This window comes from Diadema antillarum, unplaced genomic scaffold (assembly GCF_040938485.1).
Source record: "Diadema antillarum isolate AM-2024a unplaced genomic scaffold, OU_Dant_1.0 scf00000036, whole genome shotgun sequence".
In the NCBI taxonomy this organism is placed as follows: domain Eukaryota; kingdom Metazoa; phylum Echinodermata; class Echinoidea; order Diadematoida; family Diadematidae; genus Diadema; species Diadema antillarum.
The window spans coordinates 2,784,658-2,806,965 of record NW_027270925.1 but is presented as its reverse complement, the minus strand read 5'-3'; the positions used below and the strand labels follow the sequence as shown (position 1 = coordinate 2,806,965).

At 38.1% G+C, this 22,308-nt stretch overlaps 1 protein-coding gene across 1 annotated transcript in view; it reads left to right on the top strand.

Annotated features, from left to right (window-relative positions):
- LOC139708503 (uncharacterized) overlaps nt 1–22,308 on the top strand; it is a 135,815-nt gene that overhangs the window by 75,674 nt on the left and 37,833 nt on the right. Inside the window, exon 3 of the mRNA XM_071620453.1 lies at nt 20,542–20,794. Coding sequence (XP_071476554.1) covers nt 20,542–20,794 — 253 coding nt within the window. The remainder of the gene's footprint in view (nt 1–20,541; nt 20,795–22,308) is intronic.

Sequence of the window (22,308 nt, the reverse complement as noted above, 5' to 3'; positions counted from 1 at the left end):
TACTGAGGCCGCCTGTAATCCAGGCCTGGTAAATACAGGGGGATTGAGAGCAGTCCAGGAGACAGCGGTGGGGAAGAGCACATGCGATCACTGTAAACACTGACTCTCCCGAACCGCCTTGCATGTGTGTGTTACTGTCGTATTGTGCCTTGTTTCATTTGGATTATATACCGTGTCAGTGGGAGCATACAGACTGAAACTGGAGCCAGTGGACACATAGAGAAACATTTACATGTCTTTCTTTCTTTTGATTTGTGCTGCCCTTTGGATATCTATGCATGGAAGTTTTATATGGAATACAGCCGCGAGGTAAACAAACGAGAAACCTTTGCTTTCCTCACTTTCCCTGGGAGTAGCCCAGTGATTTGAGTAGTGGAGGAAATCCTCTCCCTTGTACTGCTAATTACCCTGATCTTGCGACTGGCGGGGGTTGACATGTAAACTGCATGTGATGCGATGCTCTGTGACATGACAACGTGGTAACATGGCCACTTTGGCATGGCACCATGTCTTTGTTAGCTGCTAGCTTCCATTTTCTGAGATGACTCACGGCGGTGCAATAAACCCACATTCCAGTGCCTTTTGTTGTCTCACTCATTGTGCAAAGCCATTTTGCCCCATTCTGTGCGAGAAGAGTTGGCAGGAAAAATGAAAGCGCTCCCCCGAAAAATTCTCAACTTCAAAGCCCTAGCTTGGTTGTCCTTATTAATCCCTTTATTGTGCTGAGGAATGTGCAGTTTGCTTTGCCCTAATCGCAAACCCATGATAGAGACGGATTCTTGTGTTGCTGATTACATCATGGGTATGGCTAATTATCATTGTAATGATATCTGTCCTTGTTGGCTCTGAGCTCTCGGTGCCTAGGATAGGCCTAATGTGTGTTGGACACTTGTAGAAGACTTTGTTTCTGCAGTGTTTATGTTTTTTTGTAGCAGCAAATGAACTTCAAGGTCACATTCAACATTGCTTGCGATGTACAAATTAAGTTTGTTCTCGTTATTGGGGGGGGGGGGGGGGGCAGAAAACAGACAACTGTGCTTGGTAGCCCAGTGTCTGTTTGCATTCTTTCTATTGTGTCTTGAAGGTGATGACCCTGCACAGTGATCAGAGTGTAACGCCCTGTATCTTGTCGTCACATGCTGAAATACACTCGCTAGAAGAAGCATCTTGGGAGGTGAAGCGTGGGGGGTCACATTCCAGTCATGGGATATGGGCTTTTTTGCTGATTTTCTTAAATGCCAGAAAAGGTGAAGGGATGCAAAGCACGAAAGAAATAACATTTTGGTAAAGTCTTTTTTACTTTGGCCTGGATAGGGAGTGGGGAAGTGTGAAATGTTGCTTCCCTTTGTTTCCTTTCGTTCCCGGATTCCAAGAAATGATGAGTCAGGCTGCAGGCGGCCAATGCATGCCCCACATGCTCCCTCGTCCAGCTCTTTTTTCCTTTTTTTTTCTGAGCGTGCTGCCTCTCTGTGTGTTTTTTGCAGTGTACATAATTCAGAGTATGCCATGTCCCCTTATCCATCATAGTGAACATTGTGCTTGCAAGCTTGCTACCAATATGAGACATGCACACACAATACACACACAACATGCACACTGACAACACACATACACACATACACACACACATACGCATGCATGGTGTATGTACACGTGTGCACACACACACACACAGTGGCAGGCACATGGTAAACTGCACGCAGCAGTACCCTGGGTAATTTTTCCCCTGAATAGTGGCACTCAAGGAGTGTAATTGGAGTAGTGCATGCATAGTTGACATTCATATTTACAGTGAACTTTTTTTCACCGCTAAATGACCCCTTCCTCCCCCTGTGTGGCATGTGCATAATGGCAGTAGGGCTGGGGAAGTGGGGCAGGGGGCATGGAATTATGAACCTATGGGGCCTTCCTCCCTGGGCTTTTGTCCCTGGCATTCCTTTGTGTCAGGTCAAGTCCCTCACTTTCGTTTTGGGGCTTGAAGTCTTTGCTTGAGATCTCAAGCCGTTTTTGCTGTCTCTGAATGCTTTCAACTTTCAGTAGTTGACGATCAAGTTGTTGGTTAAATGAAAATATAGGGTTTTGTTTTATTCGGGTTTTTTTTTGTGTGTGTGTGTTTATGTGGGAGTAGGTTATTCTTATATTTGTTTTGACTGGCTATGCAATACAGATGTGACATACATGTAGTGGTCCTAAACATTATCATTGCAAGCAGACTACAGTTGTAGCATTTGTTTGAGTTGAATTTAACAGTCATGCTTTTATGTCACCTGTTTGCTGAAAGGGAGTTGATCCAGAGCATTTATAATGTTGCTGGCTTCAGCCCACCAGTGCACTGTGATGCGAGAAAACATACTTGCTACTGTGTTTTATCAATTAAAAGTCAGTCTTATATTTTCTACTTTGTTTTATCAATCAAAAAGTCAAAAAGTCTTGTTATGAGTGTTTGTCATGCCTGTAATGCAAAAAAAAAAAAATGTTTCCACTTTATTTTATCAATCAAAATGAATGTTTGTCCAAAGCCAATCCTTCCTCCACACGTTGGGTCACATTTTGTGAAATCTTTGGATCACCTTGTAGGCCTACATTCTATATTATTTGCAAGCAATAAGCAGATAATGCAAAGCATATATATATACAGCGTGTATATATGTAATATGCATTGGCATGCAGATTTGTATATTGTGCTTACTCCAAGATGGGTCAATAAACATGCATCTTAAATGAACTGTGCCGCCCAGTGCACATGTACATGGATACTGGATTCATTTCCTGATTGGCCCATACATGCTGATGAAGATACACCCACGCAGCTGACAGGTTCTAATGCCCAGGTCTCATACTTTATGCAGTCATGATGATAATGCAAAGCTATAGTATTGAGTGCAAGCATTGCATTACAAACAATGCTATTAAGTAATGGCTAGCAAATTGAGACCTCAGCCCTGTTGTTATGCAAAATGATCAGATGATACTGACTTTAATAAGCTTTAAAAAATACAGTAAGAGTGCATTGCTATCTTCTATTGCCATGTGTGTGAACATGCTAACCTTTGACCCTAAAGCTCATGTGCCCACCTGGATCCCGATTGATTAGTACTGAGAGGGAAATCAATACGTTACATTGATTCCATTGTATTGTTGCAAGTGTATACTGCTACATGGTCTGACATCCGTGACACTCATGTGGTATTACAGTAGTTGGTGGTGAAATTGATACCATTTAGATCTCAGGAAGAAACTGCTTGAATGCAAAATTTTCTAGATCATTGCATGCTTTGCCAGGTTACAGGTGATGATCCACCCTGCTGAATGCCCGAATTTACCACCTTTGATGCAGTGAACAAAAGAATGAAGATGGCCCCTTATAGTCAGCTGTTCTTCATTCCTGTTACTGGTGACTTTGATCTAGGTATCTGTCCCATTGGCACTTAATCAATTAAAGGGATTCATTTTGAACTTTTCAGCAGTAAATCCAGCCCCTCTGTCTTAAAGCTAAAACATACATACTATGTAGTACTTGTAGGGGCTCATCAGGGGTTCATCTTTTACCAATTCGAATTTGCTTGCACTATATTGGAAAGCTCTACCATTAATACCAAGAACTTATCCGACTGACACGATTTACTTGGATAACAAGTTATTTTTTGTTGTATCTGGAGTTAAGAAGTGTGAAATGATAAATGTCAGTAAACTGGCCTCTGTTCAGGAATTGTCCTCCCTGTCAGACATTTTTACAGTGTATGTCGGGAGGTAGAATGTTGCATGATGATCTATCGTGCCCGTGTGATTATAATCTGCATGCGATTCTTTCTAGCACTGAAGATCAATGGATATTGCTGTAGTTGATTTGTCGATTATGAAAAATTATGTAGCAATCGTGATTAGGTAAGCTCTGAGATTGTGGACTTCAACGAACCTTTTTGGCTAATATTTTACATTTTTGTTGTTACACAACTGAAATTGTGTTATTACAAAGTAATTTACTAATTTTTATGAGTATGTGTACAATTTTGAGCAATAATCAATAGTTCTGCAGACTTATGAGAGCTATATTTTGGCTTTGTCCACACAAGTTGGCTAGTATATTTATACCCCCTTCACACTTAGTGTGAAGGGGATATAGGAATCACCGTGATGTTGGTCGGGCGGGCGTTCGGGCGGTCGGTCGGGCGGGCGGTTGCAAAATCTTGCGTCGCGAACTCCTCCTACAGTTTTGAAGCAATTTAAATGAAACTTAAGGTAAATGATGATATTGAGGTACAGATGTGCAAGACATGTTTTTTGTGTTTGTTGGACAATGCGTTGCCATGGTAACCGTAATTTTACCAAAACCTTGTGGACTGAATAACTTTCATAGTATTTAACCAAATTTGGTAGGCATTATGGCCCTGCGGCATAGATGTGGAACACATAATTTTTGTGTTTGTCACACAAACTGTTGCCATGGTAACCACAATTTTACCAAAACCTTGCAGATCGAATAACTTTTCCATCATTCAAGCAATTAAAGTCAAATTTAGTAAATACACATTGTATGAAGTGTAGTTTTGCAAGACACCAATGTGTTAGTTTAAGGAAAATGTGTTGCCATGGTAACCACTCATATTTTTTGTATCAAAATAAATCATTCAAGCTATGAAGGTCAAATTTGGTATGTATGATGGTCTTTAAGTGTAGTGATGCTGGGGGAAAGTATGTTTTCCATTTGCTGTAAGTTTTATACTCAGTGTCAACTCTGTAATTGTACAGTAAACTAAAATTATTCTGTTTCCAATTCAACAAGTGGGCAAACTTGGTATTAACGTCATTGCCCTCATGACATCACATACTATAAAGCAACACTAGGGGCGGGGGTATTAGTCACCTTCAGTGATAATTCTAGTTGCAGTCTGATACAAGTTGTAGTGCTGTTGATTTGCATTCTACAACAGAGACCTGCCACTCCAAAATCTGGTTAGAGAGGGAAGAAAGAAAACAACAACAGCAAACACTCATTGAAGGAGATTGATCGGGTAACACAAGATTGCAAACTACACTGTATATCTGGTCTTTCTTATACAATAAAAAGTGTCAAATGACATTTAGATAATGACCCATGTAACATTGTTAATCAGAATAATGCTAACAAAAGTGAAGTTTGTGTCGATCAAGTTGAAATCCATACACTTTTAATTTGTGAGGCTGATACTAAGCATTATGTTTGTAACATGTGAAATTAAGAAAAAACTAGAGATTGTAATTTGTCATCACTGACAAATTAAGGTGATCCGATTTCTTTTTTAATCAATGATTCGAGTCCTGATCGTAATAGGCATGACAATACAAGTTTCATCTGTGTTTAGAGACATTGGCCGTGTGAGGTTTGGATTCTCATTTAGAAAAGGGAGTCATATCTGCCATCTTTGGTACCAATTCTGTATACACTGAATAACGAAGATACAGCAACGAATACATATGACCTTTGACCCACCTTTACACTCCCAAGATGGCATCTGAGGAAAAAGTGGTTATTTTGTGAAATGATTCTTGCGACATCGTCTATATTCGTGTGCAAAATATGGCAAAGATAGGACAGGTATTCACCAAGATGCAAAATGCAAAGTCTTAGGTACAACATAAAATCTGGGAGAAATTCACCGAAGGGTAAGTGAGAGCTAGTGCTCGATAAAGAAAAGCATGTCGATTTTCACATTAAAAAAAAAATCCCTCCCATAGAGATAACACGTCATAACGAAAATACAGAAAGAAGTACATATGACCTTTGACCTCACTTTGCACACCCAAGATGGCGTCTGAGCAAAAAGTGGTTATTTTGTGAAATGATCCTTGTTACATGGTCTTTGTGTGTGCAAAATATGGGAAAGATAGGACATGTATTCACCAAGATACAGGATGAAACATTTATGACCTTTGACCCTAATTTACATACCCAAGATGGTGTCTGATCAAGTAGTTGTTATTTTATGAAATAATGTACGTGACATGAACTAAACATGTGCAAAATATGGGATTGATTGCCATTGTTGTTGTTCATCTATTGCACAGAAAGTAGTAGAAAGAAAGAAAAATAAAGAAAAAAATATGTTATCTTATAGAAATTTGAAGGAGAAGCATAAAAAAATCAGAAAAAGATAAAGTTAGGAAGGGAGATTAAGACTAACTAAAGAAAAAGAAGAAAAAAAGTGTTTAAAAAATGAAAAAAAAAATATTGGCAGGGGTGAGCCTCGAACCAGGGACCTTAGGATTACGAGTCGGATGCGCTATGCAATGACCTATTTCATGCTCCATAGGCCCTGTGTATTAAGCAAAATGACGCTGCATCGAAGCCACGTGCCATTTTCAACCAAGTTTTTCGACGTGATGCCGACGTCGTATGAAAAAATGAAGGGCACACTTACGATAGCCCAAAGTCTCAGCTACAACATACTAAAATCTGGGAAAAATTCACCGAAGCAAAAGTGAGCTAGTGCTCGAAAAAGAGAGTCATGTCAATTTTCACTGCCAGAAAAACTGCTCTCCCATAGAGATAACACGTAAACTGGTCAAATTCTACAAGGATACATTCAATCCATTTTTACGAGGCGATGACGTCATCCAATCAAAATGTTGTTTTTACATTAATGAAAGAACATTTCATAAGCTACAACATACTGAAATATGGGAGAAAATTGGCAGAGGATAAGTGAGATACGCTCGAGTAAACTTGTAATTTGATGACGTCATTTTGAAAACTTACTTTTTTTACTTTATTAAGAAATTTGATATCTTTTAATCATTTTGTCAGCATTGCCTACCCATGAAATGACATGTACAACTCATCAGCTTTCAATATATGTAAAGAAAATGGGGGGTCACCGTCCATCCTGACGAGTAAAATCGGATTTAAAATTGGCAGTTTTTTGGCATAGTTGCACTGTATATCGCCATTGACGCGCGCGCGGAATTTCAACTTTGACGGCCCCGTATGACGTCATATTGAGTCGGATTGACTTGAAACGTGGTATAAATATTCCTTGACATTTCAGACATGCGATCAAAGTGAAAAAACTGGAAATTTCAATTGCATATGAGCTGTGCGTGCGTATATGCGCGCGCGCGTACGCGTCCGTCCGATTTTTTCAATTTTTCAAAAAATGCTCCAAATGGTCTGAAACGTGTGCAAAAAAATTTTGAGCTCGATTGGAGCATACAAATATTTCAACGCGCGCGTACGCGCACGTTTTAAGAGAAAAATATGAATTTTGAGAACATGAGTAGAATGCGCATAACTTTAAATATATGTGACGTAAATTTCATTGAAAAATTCAATTTCATTAATGAGATATGATTGAGAATGTGTTTTCATATAATGACGTCATAGTGACGTCACGGTCGACTGATCACAATGATACATTAGATTTGCCGTCTTTGGGACATGATGCATACATGATATAATTTTGAAATTGACAGGCAGCGGACTTTCTGAGCTAACCTCTGCACAACTTTTGAGGAGAAATAAAGAAGAAGAAGAAAAACAAAGAATCCGTACAGATACAGAAGGTGATCCGAGAGGATACTCGGATCACCTAACTAGAGATTGTAATTTGTCATCACTGACAAATTAAGGTGATCCGATTTTTTTTTTATCAATGATTCGAGTCCTGATCGCAATAGGCATGACCATACAAGTTTCATCTGTGTTTAGAGACATTGGCCGTGTGATGTTTGCATTCTCATTTAGAAAAGGGAGTCATATCTGCCATCTTTGGTACCAAATTCTGTATACACTGAATAACGAAGATACAGCAATGAATACATATGACCTTTGACCCACCTTTGCACTCCCAAGATTGCATCTGATGAAATAGTGGTTATTTTGTGAAATGATTCTCGCGACATCGTCTATACGTGTGGAAAATATGGGAAAGATAGGACAGGTATTCACTAAGATACAAGATGAAACATTTATGACATTTGACCCTAATTTACATACCCAAGATGTTGTCTGATCTAGTAGTTGTTATTTTATGAAATAATGTACGAGACATGAACTAAACATGTGCAAAATATGGGGGTGATAGGGCGTGTTTTTCTTGAGTTATTGCAAAGAGAGTTGCAGAAAGAAAGAAATATCTCAATACATCGAAGATAAGCTTTAATTTCAACCAAGTTTTTTAACATGATTCCGACATTGTATGAAGAAAGGAAGGCACACATTCGATAGCGCACAGTCTCAGCTACAACATATTAAAATCGAGGAGAAATTCACCGAAGGGTAAGTGAGCTAGTGCTCGATAAAGACAATCATGTCAATTTTCACATTAAAGAAAATTCCCTCCCATAGAGATAACACGTCATAACGAAGATACAAAAAGAAGTACATATGACCTTTGACCTCAATTTGCAACAACAAGATGGCATCTGAGTAAAAAGTGGTTATTTTGTGAAATGATCCTTGTAACATGGTCTTTGCGTGTGCAAAATATGGGAAAGATAGGACATGTATTTACTAAGATACAGGGTAAAACACTTATGACCTTTGACCCTACTTTACATACCCAAGATGGTGTCCGATCAAGTAGTTGTTATTTTATGAAATAATGTACGTGACATGAACTAAACATGTGCAAAATATGGAAGTGATAGAGGCCGTTTTTCTTGAGTTATTGCAAAGAAAGTTGCAGAAAGAAAGAAATATCTCAATACATCGAAGATAAGCCTGAATTTCAACCCAATTTTTTGACGTGATTCCGACATCGTATGAAAAAACAAAGGGCACACTTACGGTAGGGTAAAGTCTCAGCTACAACATATTAAAATCTGGGAGAAATTTACCGAAGCTTAAGTGAGCTAGTGCTCGATAAAGATAGTCATGTCAATTTTCATTTCCAGAAAAACTGCACTCCCATAGAGATAACACGTAAACTGGTCAAATTTGACAAGATTACTTTTAATCCATTTTTACGAGGTGATACCGTTATCCAATCAAAATATTGTAATTTTATGTTTGAAAGAACATTAAATAAGCTACATCATACTGAAATCTGGGTGAAAATTGACAAAGGACTAGTGAGATACGCTCGAATGAACTTGAAATTTGATGACGTCATTTTGAAAATTTACTTTTTTTACTTTATTAAGAAATTTGATATCTTTTAATCATTTTGTCAGCATTGCCACCCCATGAAATGACATGTACAACTCATCAGCCTTCAAAATATGTACAGAAAATGGAGGGTCACCGTCCATCCTGACGAGTAAAATCGGATTTAAAATTGACAGTTTTTTGGCATAGTTGTACTGTATATCGCCATTGACGCGCGCGCGGAATTTCAACTTTGACGGGCCCGTATGACCTCATATTGAGTCGGATTGACTTGAAACTTGGTAGAAATATTCCTTGACATTTCAGGCAGCCGATAAATGTGAAAAAACGGGAAATTTCTATTGCATATGAGCTGTGCGTGGGTATATGAGCGCGCGCGTACGCGTCCGTCCAATTTTTTCAATTTTTCAAAAAATGCTCCAAATGGTCTGAAACGTGTGCAAAAAAATTTTGAGGTCGATTTGAGCATACAAATATTTTAACGCGCGCGTACGCGCGCGTTTTGAGATAAAAATGAATTTTGAGAATATGAGTTGAATCCACTTAACTTGAAATATATGTGACGTAAATTTCATTCAAATATTCTATTCCATTAATGAGATATGAATGAAAATGTGTTTTCATATAATGACGTCATAGTGACGTCACGGTCGACTGATCACAATGATGCATTAGATTTGTCGTCTTTAGGACATGATGGATACATGGTATAAGTTTGAACTTCATAGGCATAGCACTTTCTGAGCTAACCTCTGCACAAATTTTGGGGAGAAATAAAGAAAACTAGAGATTGTAATTTGTCATCACTGACAAATTAAGGTGATCCGATTTTTTTTTTATCAATGATTCGAGTCCTGATCGCAATAGGCATGACCATACAAGTTTCATCTGTGTTTAGAGACATTGGCCGTGTGATGTTTGCATTCTCATTTAGAAAAGGGAGTCATATCTGCCATCTTTGGTACCAAATTCTGTATACACTGAATAACGAAGATACAGCAATGAATACATATGACCTTTGACCCACCTTTGCACTCCCAAGATTGCATCTGATGAAATAGTGGTTATTTTGTGAAATGATTCTCGCGACATCGTCTATACGTGTGGAAAATATGGGAAAGATAGGACAGGTATTCACTAAGATACAAGATGAAACATTTATGACCTTTGACCCTAATGTACATACCAAAGATGTTGTCTGATCTAGTAGTTGTTATTTTATGAAATAATGTACGAGACATGAACTAAACATGTGCAAAATATGGGGGTGATAGGGCGCGTTTTTCTTGAGTTATTGCAAAGAGAGTTGCAGAAAGAAAGAAATATCTCAATACATAGAAGATAAGCTTTAATTTCAACCAATTTTTTATCGTAATCCCGACATCGTATGAAAAAACAAAATCAAATTTAACGATAGCGCAAAGTCTCAGCTACAACATATTAAAATCTGGGAGAAATTCACCGAAGGGTAAGTGAGCTAGTGCTCGATAAAGACAATCATGTCAATTTTCACATTAAAGAAAATTCCCTCCCATAGAGATAACACGTCATAACGAAGATACAAAAAGAAGTACATATGACCTTTGACCTCAATTTGCAACGACAAGATGGCATCTGAGTAAAAAGTGGTTATTTTGTGAAATGATCCTTGTAACATGGTCTTTGCGTGTGCAAAATATGGGAAAGATAGGACATGTATTCACTAAGATACAGGGTGAAACACTTATGACCTTTGACCCTACTTTACATACCCAAGATGGTGTCCGATCAAGTAGTTGTTATTTTATGAAATAATGTACGTGACATGAACTAAACATGTGCAAAATATAGAAGTGATAGAGGCCGTTTTTCTTGAGTTATTGCAAAGAAAGTTGCAGAAAGAAAGAAATATCTCAATACATCGAAGATAAGCCTGAATTTCAACCCAATTTTTTGACGTGATTCCGACATCGTATGAAAAAACAAAGGGCACACTTACGGTAGGGTAAAGTCTCAGCTACAACATATTAAAATCTGGGAGAAATTTACAGAAGCTTAAGTGAGCTAGTGCTCGATAAAGATAGTCATGTCAATTTTCATTTCCAGAAAAACTGCACTCCCATAGAGATAACACGTAAACTGGTCAAATTTGACAAGATTACTTTTAATCCATTTTTACGAGGTGATACCGTTATCCAATCAAAATATTGTAATTTTATGTTTGAAAGAACATTAAATAAGCTACATCATACTGAAATCCGGGTGAAAATTGACAAAGTACTAGTGAGATACGCTCGAATGAACTTGAAATTTGATGACGTCATTTTGAAAATTTACTTTTTTTACTTTATTAAGAAATTTGATATCTTTTAATCATTTTGTCAGCATTGCCACCCCATGAAATGACATGTACAACTCATCAGCTTTCAAAATATGTACAGAAAATGGAGGGTCACCGTCCATCCTGACGAGTAAAATCGGATTTAAAATTGACAGTTTTTTGGCATAGTTGTACTGTATATCGCCATTGACGCGCGCGCGGAATTTCAACTTTGACGGGCCCGTATGACCTCATATTGAGTCGGATTGACTTGAAACTTGGTAGAAATATTCCTTGACATTTCAGGAAGCCGATAAGTGTGAAAAAACGGGAAATTTCTATTGCATATGAGCTGTGCGTGCGTATATGAGCGCGCGCGTACGCGTCCGTCCAATTTTTTCAATTTTTCAAAAAATGCTCCAAATGGTCTGAAACGTGTGCAAAAAAAATTTGAGCTCGATTTGAGCATAAAAATATTTCAACGCGCGCGTACGCGCACGTTTTAAAATATAGATGAATTTTGAGAATGTGAGTAGAATGCGCTTGACTTGAACTATATGTGACGTAAATTTGATTGAAAAATTCCTTTCCATTAATGAGATATGAATGAAAATGTGTTTTCATATAATGACGTCATAGTGACGTCACGGTCGACTGATCACAATGATTTTACAAGATTTGTCGTCTTTGGGTCACCATACATATATGCTATAAGTTTGACATTGATAGGCAATGCACTTTCTGAGCTAACCTCTGCACAACTTTTGGGGAGAAATAAAGAAACTAGAGATTGTAATTTGTCATTACTGACAAATTAAGGTGATCCGATTTTTTTTTTTCATCAATGATTCGAGTCCTGATCGCAATAGGCATGACCATACAGGTTTCGTCTGTTGTTAAAAACGTTGGCCGTGTGATGTTTGAATTCTCGTTTAGAAAAGGGAGTCATATCTGCCATCTTTGGTACCAAATTCCGTATACACTAGATAACGAAGATACAACAACAAATACATATGACCTTTGACCCACCTTTACACTCCCAAGATGGCATCTGAGGAAAAAGTGGTTATTTTGTGAAATGATTCTTGCGACATCGTCTATACGTGTGCAAAATATGGGAAAGATAGGACAGGTATTCGCCAAGATACAAGATGAAACATTTATGACCTTTGACCCTAATTTACATACCCAAGATGTTGTCCGATCAAGTAGTTGTTATTTTATGAAATAATGTACGTGATATGAACTAAACATGTGCAGAATATGGGGGTGATAGGGCGTGTTTTTCTTGAGTTATTGCAAAGAAAGTTGCAGAAAGAAAGAAATATCTCAATACATAGAAGATAAGCTTTAATTTCAACCAAGTTTTTTATCGTGATCCCGACATCGTATGAAAAAACAAAATCAAATTTAACGATAGCGCAAAGTCTCAGCTACAACATATTAAAATCTGGGAGAAATTTACCGAAGGGTAAGTGAGCTAGTGCTCGATAAAGACAATCATGTCAATTTTCACATTTAAAAAAATTCCCTCCCATAGAGATAACACGTCATAACGAAGATACAAAAAGAAGTACATATGACCTTTGACCTCAATTTGCACAGACAAGATGGCATCTGAGTAAAAAGTGGTTATTTTGTGAAATGATCCTTGTAACATGGTCTTTGCGTTTGCAAAATATGGGAAAGATAGGATATGTATTCACTAAGATACAGGATGAAACACTTATGACCTTTGACCCTAATTTACATACCCAAGATGGTGTCCGATCAAGTAGTTGTTATTTTATGAAATAATGTACGTGACATGAACTAAACATGTGCAAAATATAGAAGTGATAGGGCGTGTTTTTCTTGAGTTATTGCAAAGAAAGTTGCAGAAAGAAAGAAATATCTCAATACATCGAAGATAAGCCTGAATTTCAACCAAAATTTTTGACGTGATTCCGACATCGTATGAAAAAACGAAGGGCACACTTACGGTAGCGTAAAGTCTCAGCTACAACATATCAAAATCTGGGAGAAATTAACCGAAGGGTAAGTGAGCTAGTGCTCGATAAAGATAGTCATGTCAATTTTCATTTCCAGAAAAACTGCACTCCCATAGAGATAACACGTAAACTGGTCAAATTTGACAAGGTTACTTTCAATCCATTTTTACGAGGTGATACCGTTATCCAATCAAAATTTTGTAGTTTTATGTTTGGAAGAACATTAAATAAGCTACAACATACTGAAATCTGGGTGAAAATTGACAAAGGACTAGTGAGATATCGTCGAATGAACTTGAAATTTGATGACGTCATTTTGAAAATCTACTTTTTTTACTTTATTAAGAAATTTGCTATCTTTTAATCATTTTGTCAGCATTGCCACCCCATGAAATGACATGTACAACTCATCAGGTTTTAAAATATGTAAAGAAAATGGGGGGTCACCGTCCATCCTGACGAGTAAAATCGAATTTAAAATTAGCAGTTTTTTGGCATAGTTGCACTGTATATCGCCATTGACGCGCGCGCGGAATTTCAACTTTGACGGGCCCGTATGACGTCATATTGAGTCGCATTGATTTGAAACATGGTATAAATATTCCTTAACATTTCAGACATCCGATCAAAGTGAAAAAACTGGAAATTTCAATTGCATATGAGCTGTGCGTGCGTATATGCGCGCGCGCGTACGCGTCCGTCCGATTTTTTCAATTTTTCAAAAAATGCTCCAAATGGTCTGAAACGTGTGCAAAAAAATTTTGAGCTCGATTGGAGCATACAAATATTTCAACGCGCGCGTACGCGCACGTTTCAAGAGAAAATATGAATTTTGAGAACATGAGTAGAATGCGCATAATTTGAAATATATGTGACGTAAATTTCATTGAAAAATTTCATTCCATTAATGAGATATGATTGAGAATGTGTTTTCATATAATGACGTCATAGTGACGTCACGGTCGACTGATCACAATGATACATTAGATTTGTCGTCTTTGGGACATGATGCATACATGGTATGATTTTGAAATTGATAGGCAGCGGACTTTCTGAGCTAACCTCTGCACAACTTTTGCGGAGAAATAAAGAAATAAAGAAGAAGAAAGAATCCGTACAGATACAGAAGGTGATCCGAAGGATACTCGGATCACCTAAAAACAAGGGGTGAAAAAAGGTTGTTGTATTGCTGGTGCTGGCCTTCATGAGAGCTTCTGGTGGTCTGGCAAGGAAGTGCGTATAACAAAGTTTCGCAGAAAAGACTGGGAAAGGCAGAAGGCTTGAAGCATCTCTCTTGGCAAGGTTTTAGACAACAATACCTATCTACTTCCTACAAATGGTGGATATATTGTGGTAGGAAGATATTTACCTGGATGTTTTGTGATGCATTATGATGCCTCTGCTCAGCCATGTGATGACGTATGATGTCTCATCTTTCTTCCTCTTCCAGATTTGACTGTTGCTTTTGTTGTTTTTTTCTTGATTTGCACTGAGGTGCTATCAAAAGGATGAAAGGGCAAAGGTCATACAATGTACAGCATAATGTATCTGTAACTACAGTAAGTATTCTCTTGTCTATTCAGTGGGAGAATGCTAAAATACACAGTAGATTCAAGAACCTTATCAACAGTTCATACAGCAGCAAGCACTGATTTTTAGATATAGATTGATGGCAAAGTTACCTATTAATTTTGCTCTTCCATGAATGAAAAAGGATAAGGCTTGCTGCCCATATATTGGGTAAGAAGAGAGGGAAGGCAATCGAAGCTTCTTTGTTTAGGAAAAAATATAGTAAAATGATTGCATTTACTTCGGACAATGCAGCATAATACAAATGTACATCATACTTCATGAGTTTGGACACTGCATAATGGTACGATGTCATGAGATGGGGTAAATCAAATGGCGTACCATAGGTCACCTGACTGCCAATAGTGTGGAAATCATCATGATGAAAACGTGAAAGCCACATGGCCAGACACCATTTTGTGATTTCACAGTAGCATCTGTCTGATATGATCCATGCAGTAGCAATCCTGCAGTGTGGATGTACTCAATATTGATTGGTTTCTTTTTTTTCTCTCTCTCTTTTTTTAATTTTTTTTTTTTTTTTGGGAGGGGGTCTTTGCTGTCATTTAAAATATATCTGTCATATCAAATGCTTCCAGGCAAGACTAGGAATTAGGAAGTTTTAATTGCCTGTGCACAAGTGGATGTCAGCTCAAACAGATGGTGCAATACATGAGGGCATTGAGCAATGACAGTCTGTGTATTCTAGATGAGTCTGCACAAGTGGAGATGCTGTCGTTGTTTCTGTTCCCAGGTCTTATGCTGGCTGATTAAACCATCTAAGTATTCGCCTTATTGCGAAGAATGGGAGCATGTGTAACAATTGTGTGCAGAGATAGAAGTGGCGCTGCAGCCAGAAACGAAAGGGCACGGTGAAGACTGCAAGCTGCATTTCAAGGGCATCAATTTGGCCTGGAGGTCAGGGCCATCGGAGAGCATCACTTTGTGTGAAGGCTTTGCTGGCATGATTCAGCCTCGCTTGAGTGCATTATTACTTGTAGTTTGTGCAGAGATCCTTGCAATTCTGTCGCGTTCAAATTGGAGTGAATGTAGATCTCACAGGCCTGTAGCACATCCAGTTGTGCCATTGGGAGAATATATATGTTACTACAGAGAAACATTGTTCAAAATGGAAGAAAGAGTAGAGTGACACTTTGGCGGGAAGTTTTAGTCAAGTCAAACTTCAATTTGGCAAATGCTGTATCATTAAAGCTGGAATAACATTATGCCATCTGACTCGGCAACTCTTAGGACCTCTGCTGGTTGTATGGATCATCTTGGTCACATGATCGTGGTATTGTACAGTAAAAGAAAAAACCCAATTGCAGTTTTTTTTTTTTTTTTTTTTTTTTGGCAATCTAAACAAACTGTGTATCATATAGGTTCCTAAACATTCATAGAGCATTCTGATGAAAACATCTGTCTAGGAAATTACATTATATTGGCCCTTTTTTGTGGCAAATAAATGAGAACTGTCACATTGCTGAGATGATGGACATTTTTGTTGAGATAATGAAAAATCTTTTATGAAATATAAAAAAGCATGTAATTCTAAGAGGAATTCAACGTTTATTTGATGAAAATTGGTTTTGAAATGGCTCCGATATCCAAAGCAGAGTAATCCTGATAAAAGGTGGGACCCACCTTTTATTATGATCGCTTTGTTTTACTTTGTTTTTAGATGTCTCAGCCATTACAAAACCAATTTTTCATCAAATAAACTTTGAATTCCTCTAAGAATGGTATGGTCAGTACTATTTCATAAGTGTTTTCTTGGTATCTCACAAAAAGTTAAAAGCCTAATTCTCATCTCCACCAATACTGTACTATCCCTTTAAAGATAATATAAAGTTTTGGTAACTCAAAAGTTTCCTTGAGTTTCCTTGTCTTAGTTTGTGTTTCAGGTTAAAGTAACTTTCATATAACTAACACTGTGAGACTTACTCGCCCCAAAGTGCTCTCATGTCTTAGTAATCATGCAATAATGGTTTCGTACCAGAGCAGAGCAGGCTCTGAAAAATTCGAACGAGCCGTTAGTTTGACTCGACGCGGTACCGCGACAATCAATTTACACGTATTGTACGAAACCATTATTGCATGATTACTAAGACATGAGAGCTCTTTGGGGCGAGTAAGTCTCACAGTGTTAGTTATATGAAAGGTACTTTAACCTGAAGCACAAACTAAGACAAGGAAACTCAGGGAAACTTTTGAGGTACCAAAACTTTATATTATCTTTAACTTTTTATGCTTCTGGCCCCAAAGTACTTGAGGTATTACAGTTTTATGTAATTTAGTTCTCTGTCCATACATCCAAGGTCTTTTTAACACAAAGGACAAGTTCACCTTCATAAACATAAAGATTGAGAAAATGTAGCGATATTAGTAGAACACATTGAAAGTTTGAGGAAAATCGGACAATCCGTTCAAAAGTTACGAATGTTTGAAATTTTTGTGCAGTAACCGCTGGATGAGAAGACTACTGCAGTGTACGATGTCACATGCGTACAACAATGTAAGGAAAATGTAAAGAGAATTTCACAAAATTTCATCTTTCCCTTGACTCGTTACCGACATACATGTTGTATGTTATGGGTAATGTTATTCCCCCTGCCTTTAGAAAGAGGCAAGTGAAATGCTCTTTCATTATGTGAAAAAAGTGAAAATATGTTGAATTTCTTTACATTTTCTTTACACTGTTGTACTCATATGACATCACAAGCTGTAGTAGTCTCCTCATCCAGCAGTTCCAACACAAAAATTTTAAAAATTCATAACTTTTGCATCGATTGTCTAATTTCCCTCAAACTTTCACTGATGTGTTCTACGCACTGCATTCTCTCAATCGTTATGTTTATGAAGGTGAACTTGTCCTTTAAAGAGAAACCTTTGTATCATACTTGACCCAGGAAGGCTACATATGGTATATTTCTTGATTAGATTTTCTGGTAACTGTCAAGGTCAAAGGTTAAATGGCACTGTACTGTGACAACATTCTTTTTTCTTCTCCTCGCCCATAATTTGAACTAGTAATGTCCAGTGATGTGAGAAGAATAGGCTATTATATTGAGACTAATAAGACAGCAGTAGTGACCTGTCTAAGGTCAAGGTCAGTGCTTCGTGTGTGGATTGAAGGTTGGCAAAGGGTCAAACATGAAGGTATAGAATTGCTGTACATGGGCTAGTTTCCCAGTTGACTGTGTGGTGCCGTGGAATTACAGTCTAGTTTTACTTGCGTGTTTTTGTGGTTGCATCTATTGAAAGGATTGTGAATAAATCCTTATGGTATTCTCAAAGGAACAAGAACTATACTCATTGAGGAAGTTGCATAAAATGGAAATGTTAGGTGAAAATTTAAATCAGATTTAGATAACAATATGCGTGTTACCAAACAAATTCAAATTAGTATCAAGATTCATGATAGATAACAGACCCAAAATAAAGTTGCATCTAATTTTGCGGCATTTACTCAATTTCACAATCTCTTATTGTCTGCAGTTTTTTTATGTGTTATTTTTAGAATATTTCAAAATATTAAAAAGTGCTTTAAGGATTTTATAAATAATTTTTAGGAAAAAAGTTGTTTTTATACTAGTTTTAATTTGAGGATGGCTCTACAATTCGTCTAGTGAGGAATTATTGCTAAGACGGCAGTGCATTTTTCTTTGATGTTGGAGTTTGTCCATGAGAGGTACCAATCTAAACCTTGAGTTTTTCCGTTAAATTTTACCGGTAATGATATTGGCAGTGCACAGAAAATGTACAGGAAAGTTAGTGATTATGTGGGCCTTCTGATGATAATCCAATCAAAGGGAAGGTCGCGTGCTGTTTGTATGCAAATGAACCCCTTTGAGCCATGCCAATGCAGATATATAATATTTATATACATTGTCCCATATTTGTTTGCAATATTGTGTATTGTTGTCTTTTGACCTTCCTGGGATTTTTAGCAACTTTTGAATTGAGTGAGTTCTGATCCTAGTGAGGTGTGGGTCATATTTCAGTGTGCACATATGTCAGTTGTCATAGTATTGTGTTTTTGATTTGAGCAAATGCAATAGGTACATTTACTACAGTAGGAATTACATTCTCTGCTAGTTGAACAGGCGCCAGGTACCTGCACTATCTGAATTAAGTGAATAAGTGTCAGAAGCCCCGTTTTAACGGAGCGTCGTTACCACAACACCGTGCGGGTACCATCTGGGTAACTCTTTTTACCCTTCCAGTTAAAATGCTCCCGCAAAATGGTGCTCCTACATTGTCATGGTAACTTTTTACTAAATTCTTACTGTAACATCACCCTGACATTATCTGGTAAACTTTTTGTTAGAATGCAACTGCGGTAACATTCCTGTGATACACTCAATACGCATGTGCCACATTGCAGACAGAGAAGGATTGACGTACCGAGCATTGATCACGCGCGTAGATTGTAACCACTGATCTCTGTGAAGTTGAGATGAGTGACTGTAATCACGTTTTGTTTACAGACACACGGTGCTCACTGATGGGCGGGGTAGTCGCATCCGTGGACACACCCCCTTTGTAGAAACCTATCAGGAGAAGGTGTTCAGTATGTGTCTGTTTAAAACGGTATCCCTTGCTCTCTCTCCTGTGGTTTTATTGCCCGAAGCGAGAAATTCTGTTCTCCTGACATTGTCGCAACGTTGTCGCAGTAAGGTCTGTTAAAACGGGGCTTACAACTTGTTTTTTGAGAATGAGGTTATTTGGTTAAATTGTGTGCTACCTGATACAGAATTTTACTGACTGGAAATGCTGATCACAGAAATGGTGCCATTGTATAACTACAGCTGTAGTAAAGACCCAATGAAAGCTGTTTTAATGGTATATGATTAGAAATGATATCATGTATCCACCCCTTCCCCCAATACCACCCCATCTTCTTTCAAAGATTAAGGTCTGAAGTCCATGATATTCAGTGATTGTCAGCTGGGTTTTTGGTTGTGATTTTTATTTCATTTTTTGGTTTATTTCTTTTTCAGTGCTGTATTTATCCATGTTGACATGCTGATAAAGATCAGAATACTGTAAAACCAGAAACATTTGCAACATGAAACTTTCTCAAATTGGAGCTGACAGCCTTTTCTGCAGCATGAAACTTTCGCGGATTGCCACTAGTATTTAGTGCATTGTGTTGACAAGAAACTTTCATGTGCATTGTACTTTTGCCAATCTTGGCTCCTTGCAAAATTTCTTAAAGTTTCATGCACGTGAAAATTTCTGATTTTACAGCGTAACGGGATGAATCTCTATCATCTTTTTGCTTGACATCTGTTACTGTATGAGCTGTTATTTTCACATACAGTCTTCACAGATATGTTTTGCGAATGAGGTGATAGACATTTTCGCGAGATGTTGTTTTCGCGAATTGATACTGAGGCTATTGTACATGTACGCCATTACCCTAGTGCATGGCGACATTTTCGTGTGCTGTTAAACTCGCAGTCCAACTATGATTTGTGAAATTCACAAAAATTAAACCCTCACAAAAATAACGGCTTAACAGTAATTGATGTGCATGATTCAAACCCTACTGTATATGTGCGTTCACTTCCTCTCATTGATTGCTTCCCTAGGGCTTGATGCCGGCGCTCCGCAGCAGCAGGGCGACAATGGGCCGGTTGGCGTGGCGGCTGCGCAACCTCGTCCGAGGAAGGGTCGTCCCAAGGTCGGCGGTGGTCAGGGTCATCGCTACCAGCAGCCGTGCCCAACGTGTGGGAAGGTGTTTGGGAGCTCCAGTGCCCTGGCCAAGCACAAGCTGATTCACAGCAATGAACGCAGGCACAAGTGTCTTCTCTGTGCCAAGAGCTTCAAGCGTCAGGATCACCTGTAAGTAATTGTCTCCTCAAATCATACAGTTTATTATTCTGCTTCGCGATGATTTGATGTACATAGAAGAACACACCTAAATTTACTCTTACATCAAAAAGTGAAGTTCCTGTAGCAAAGTTCTTTTCTTTCTTTTTTTGTGCAAAGGTATTGTGAGCTAAAAAAGCAGCATTTGTAGGTTTAGCAAAAGTCCACAATCATCGGGTTTTAATGGGGGAAAAAACAACAGTTTGGGTTTAACAATAACTGGAAATTATATTTGATATCCACCTAGGCCTAAATGATCACCATTATCAGATGTCATGTCTGATAAAACCTAAGGCACTGAATAAAGTGACTATATTACGATATAAGTCACAAATATCACTGAGCATTTTGAAAGTGTGATGCCACAAATGTTTTCCGTGTTATCTTTTATAACGTATGCAGCAGTTCAGAGGACTTATCTTTTTTTATTTCCTATCATGCCTTTTTATCTACAAGTTTGGTTCTGATTTTGGCCTACACTTTCATTTTTTTTTTCATCCACACAAAGCTATGAGCTGTTTTAATTTGTTTGGATAGCATGCTTTCAGGGAAGTCACTGCACTACTAAACACCAAATGTGTATTGAGAGGTATTTGAAATTGATGAATATTTATGAAAATTTAAAATGCTACTGAGTTGCATGAGAAAAAAAAAAGGATGTTCATCACATGTTTTTCAGTTTGTATTGAAATTTCCAGGTGTTATTCTAACACTGTACAATATGATGTAATTCTCTTTTACGTTAATGCACATGAAACTAGCCTCGTACATATAATACAAACATACTGATGAGCATGTTTGATGCTGTATTCTGTGTCAAAGCCAGTTGGGTATCTAGGATGCAGGTATACAGTTGATCAGCCCACCTCCTTGATTGGCCCCCAGACTGGCTGCCAGGCTTTGTTGCGATTCTTGTGTGTGCGTGCAGCGTGGCAGGACGTGTGCTGTTGCTGCATTTGGGGTTAGAATGTAGGCAAGGTCAAATTTACAGACCATAGTAGCTGTGGTGGAGGAATGCGATCAACCAGGCTAGATGGCCTACAAGTGTGAAAGCCAGTGGTCAGTGATCTACTTAGCCAATCGCCGCTGTGCACCATGATCTACTTGATACACTTCTGTTCCACACTCCAGGGATACTTTTTTTTTATGTTAGCGGGCAGCATTAAGAGAAACAAGGCCAATGAAAGATTGATAGCCTGAAATAAGTGTAGGGTATACATTTATGCCCTCTTTGAAATTTGTGCCCTTTCTGCCCAGAACATTTGTTCCCTCAGGATGAAATGACCACTGTATTGTACTGGCTGCCTGGCTAGAAGTACAGTTTTGTAGTTTCATATGTGTTTGTTTTCATGCTTGGCCAGCTTAATTTGTCTGATATGAACGAACAATAATATGTGAGGTGTATGAAGCTAAGGGGGGGGGGGGGGGATGGGGGTGATATAACTACAATATATGTAGATATTTTTATCAGTAAAAGTGCATTGGTG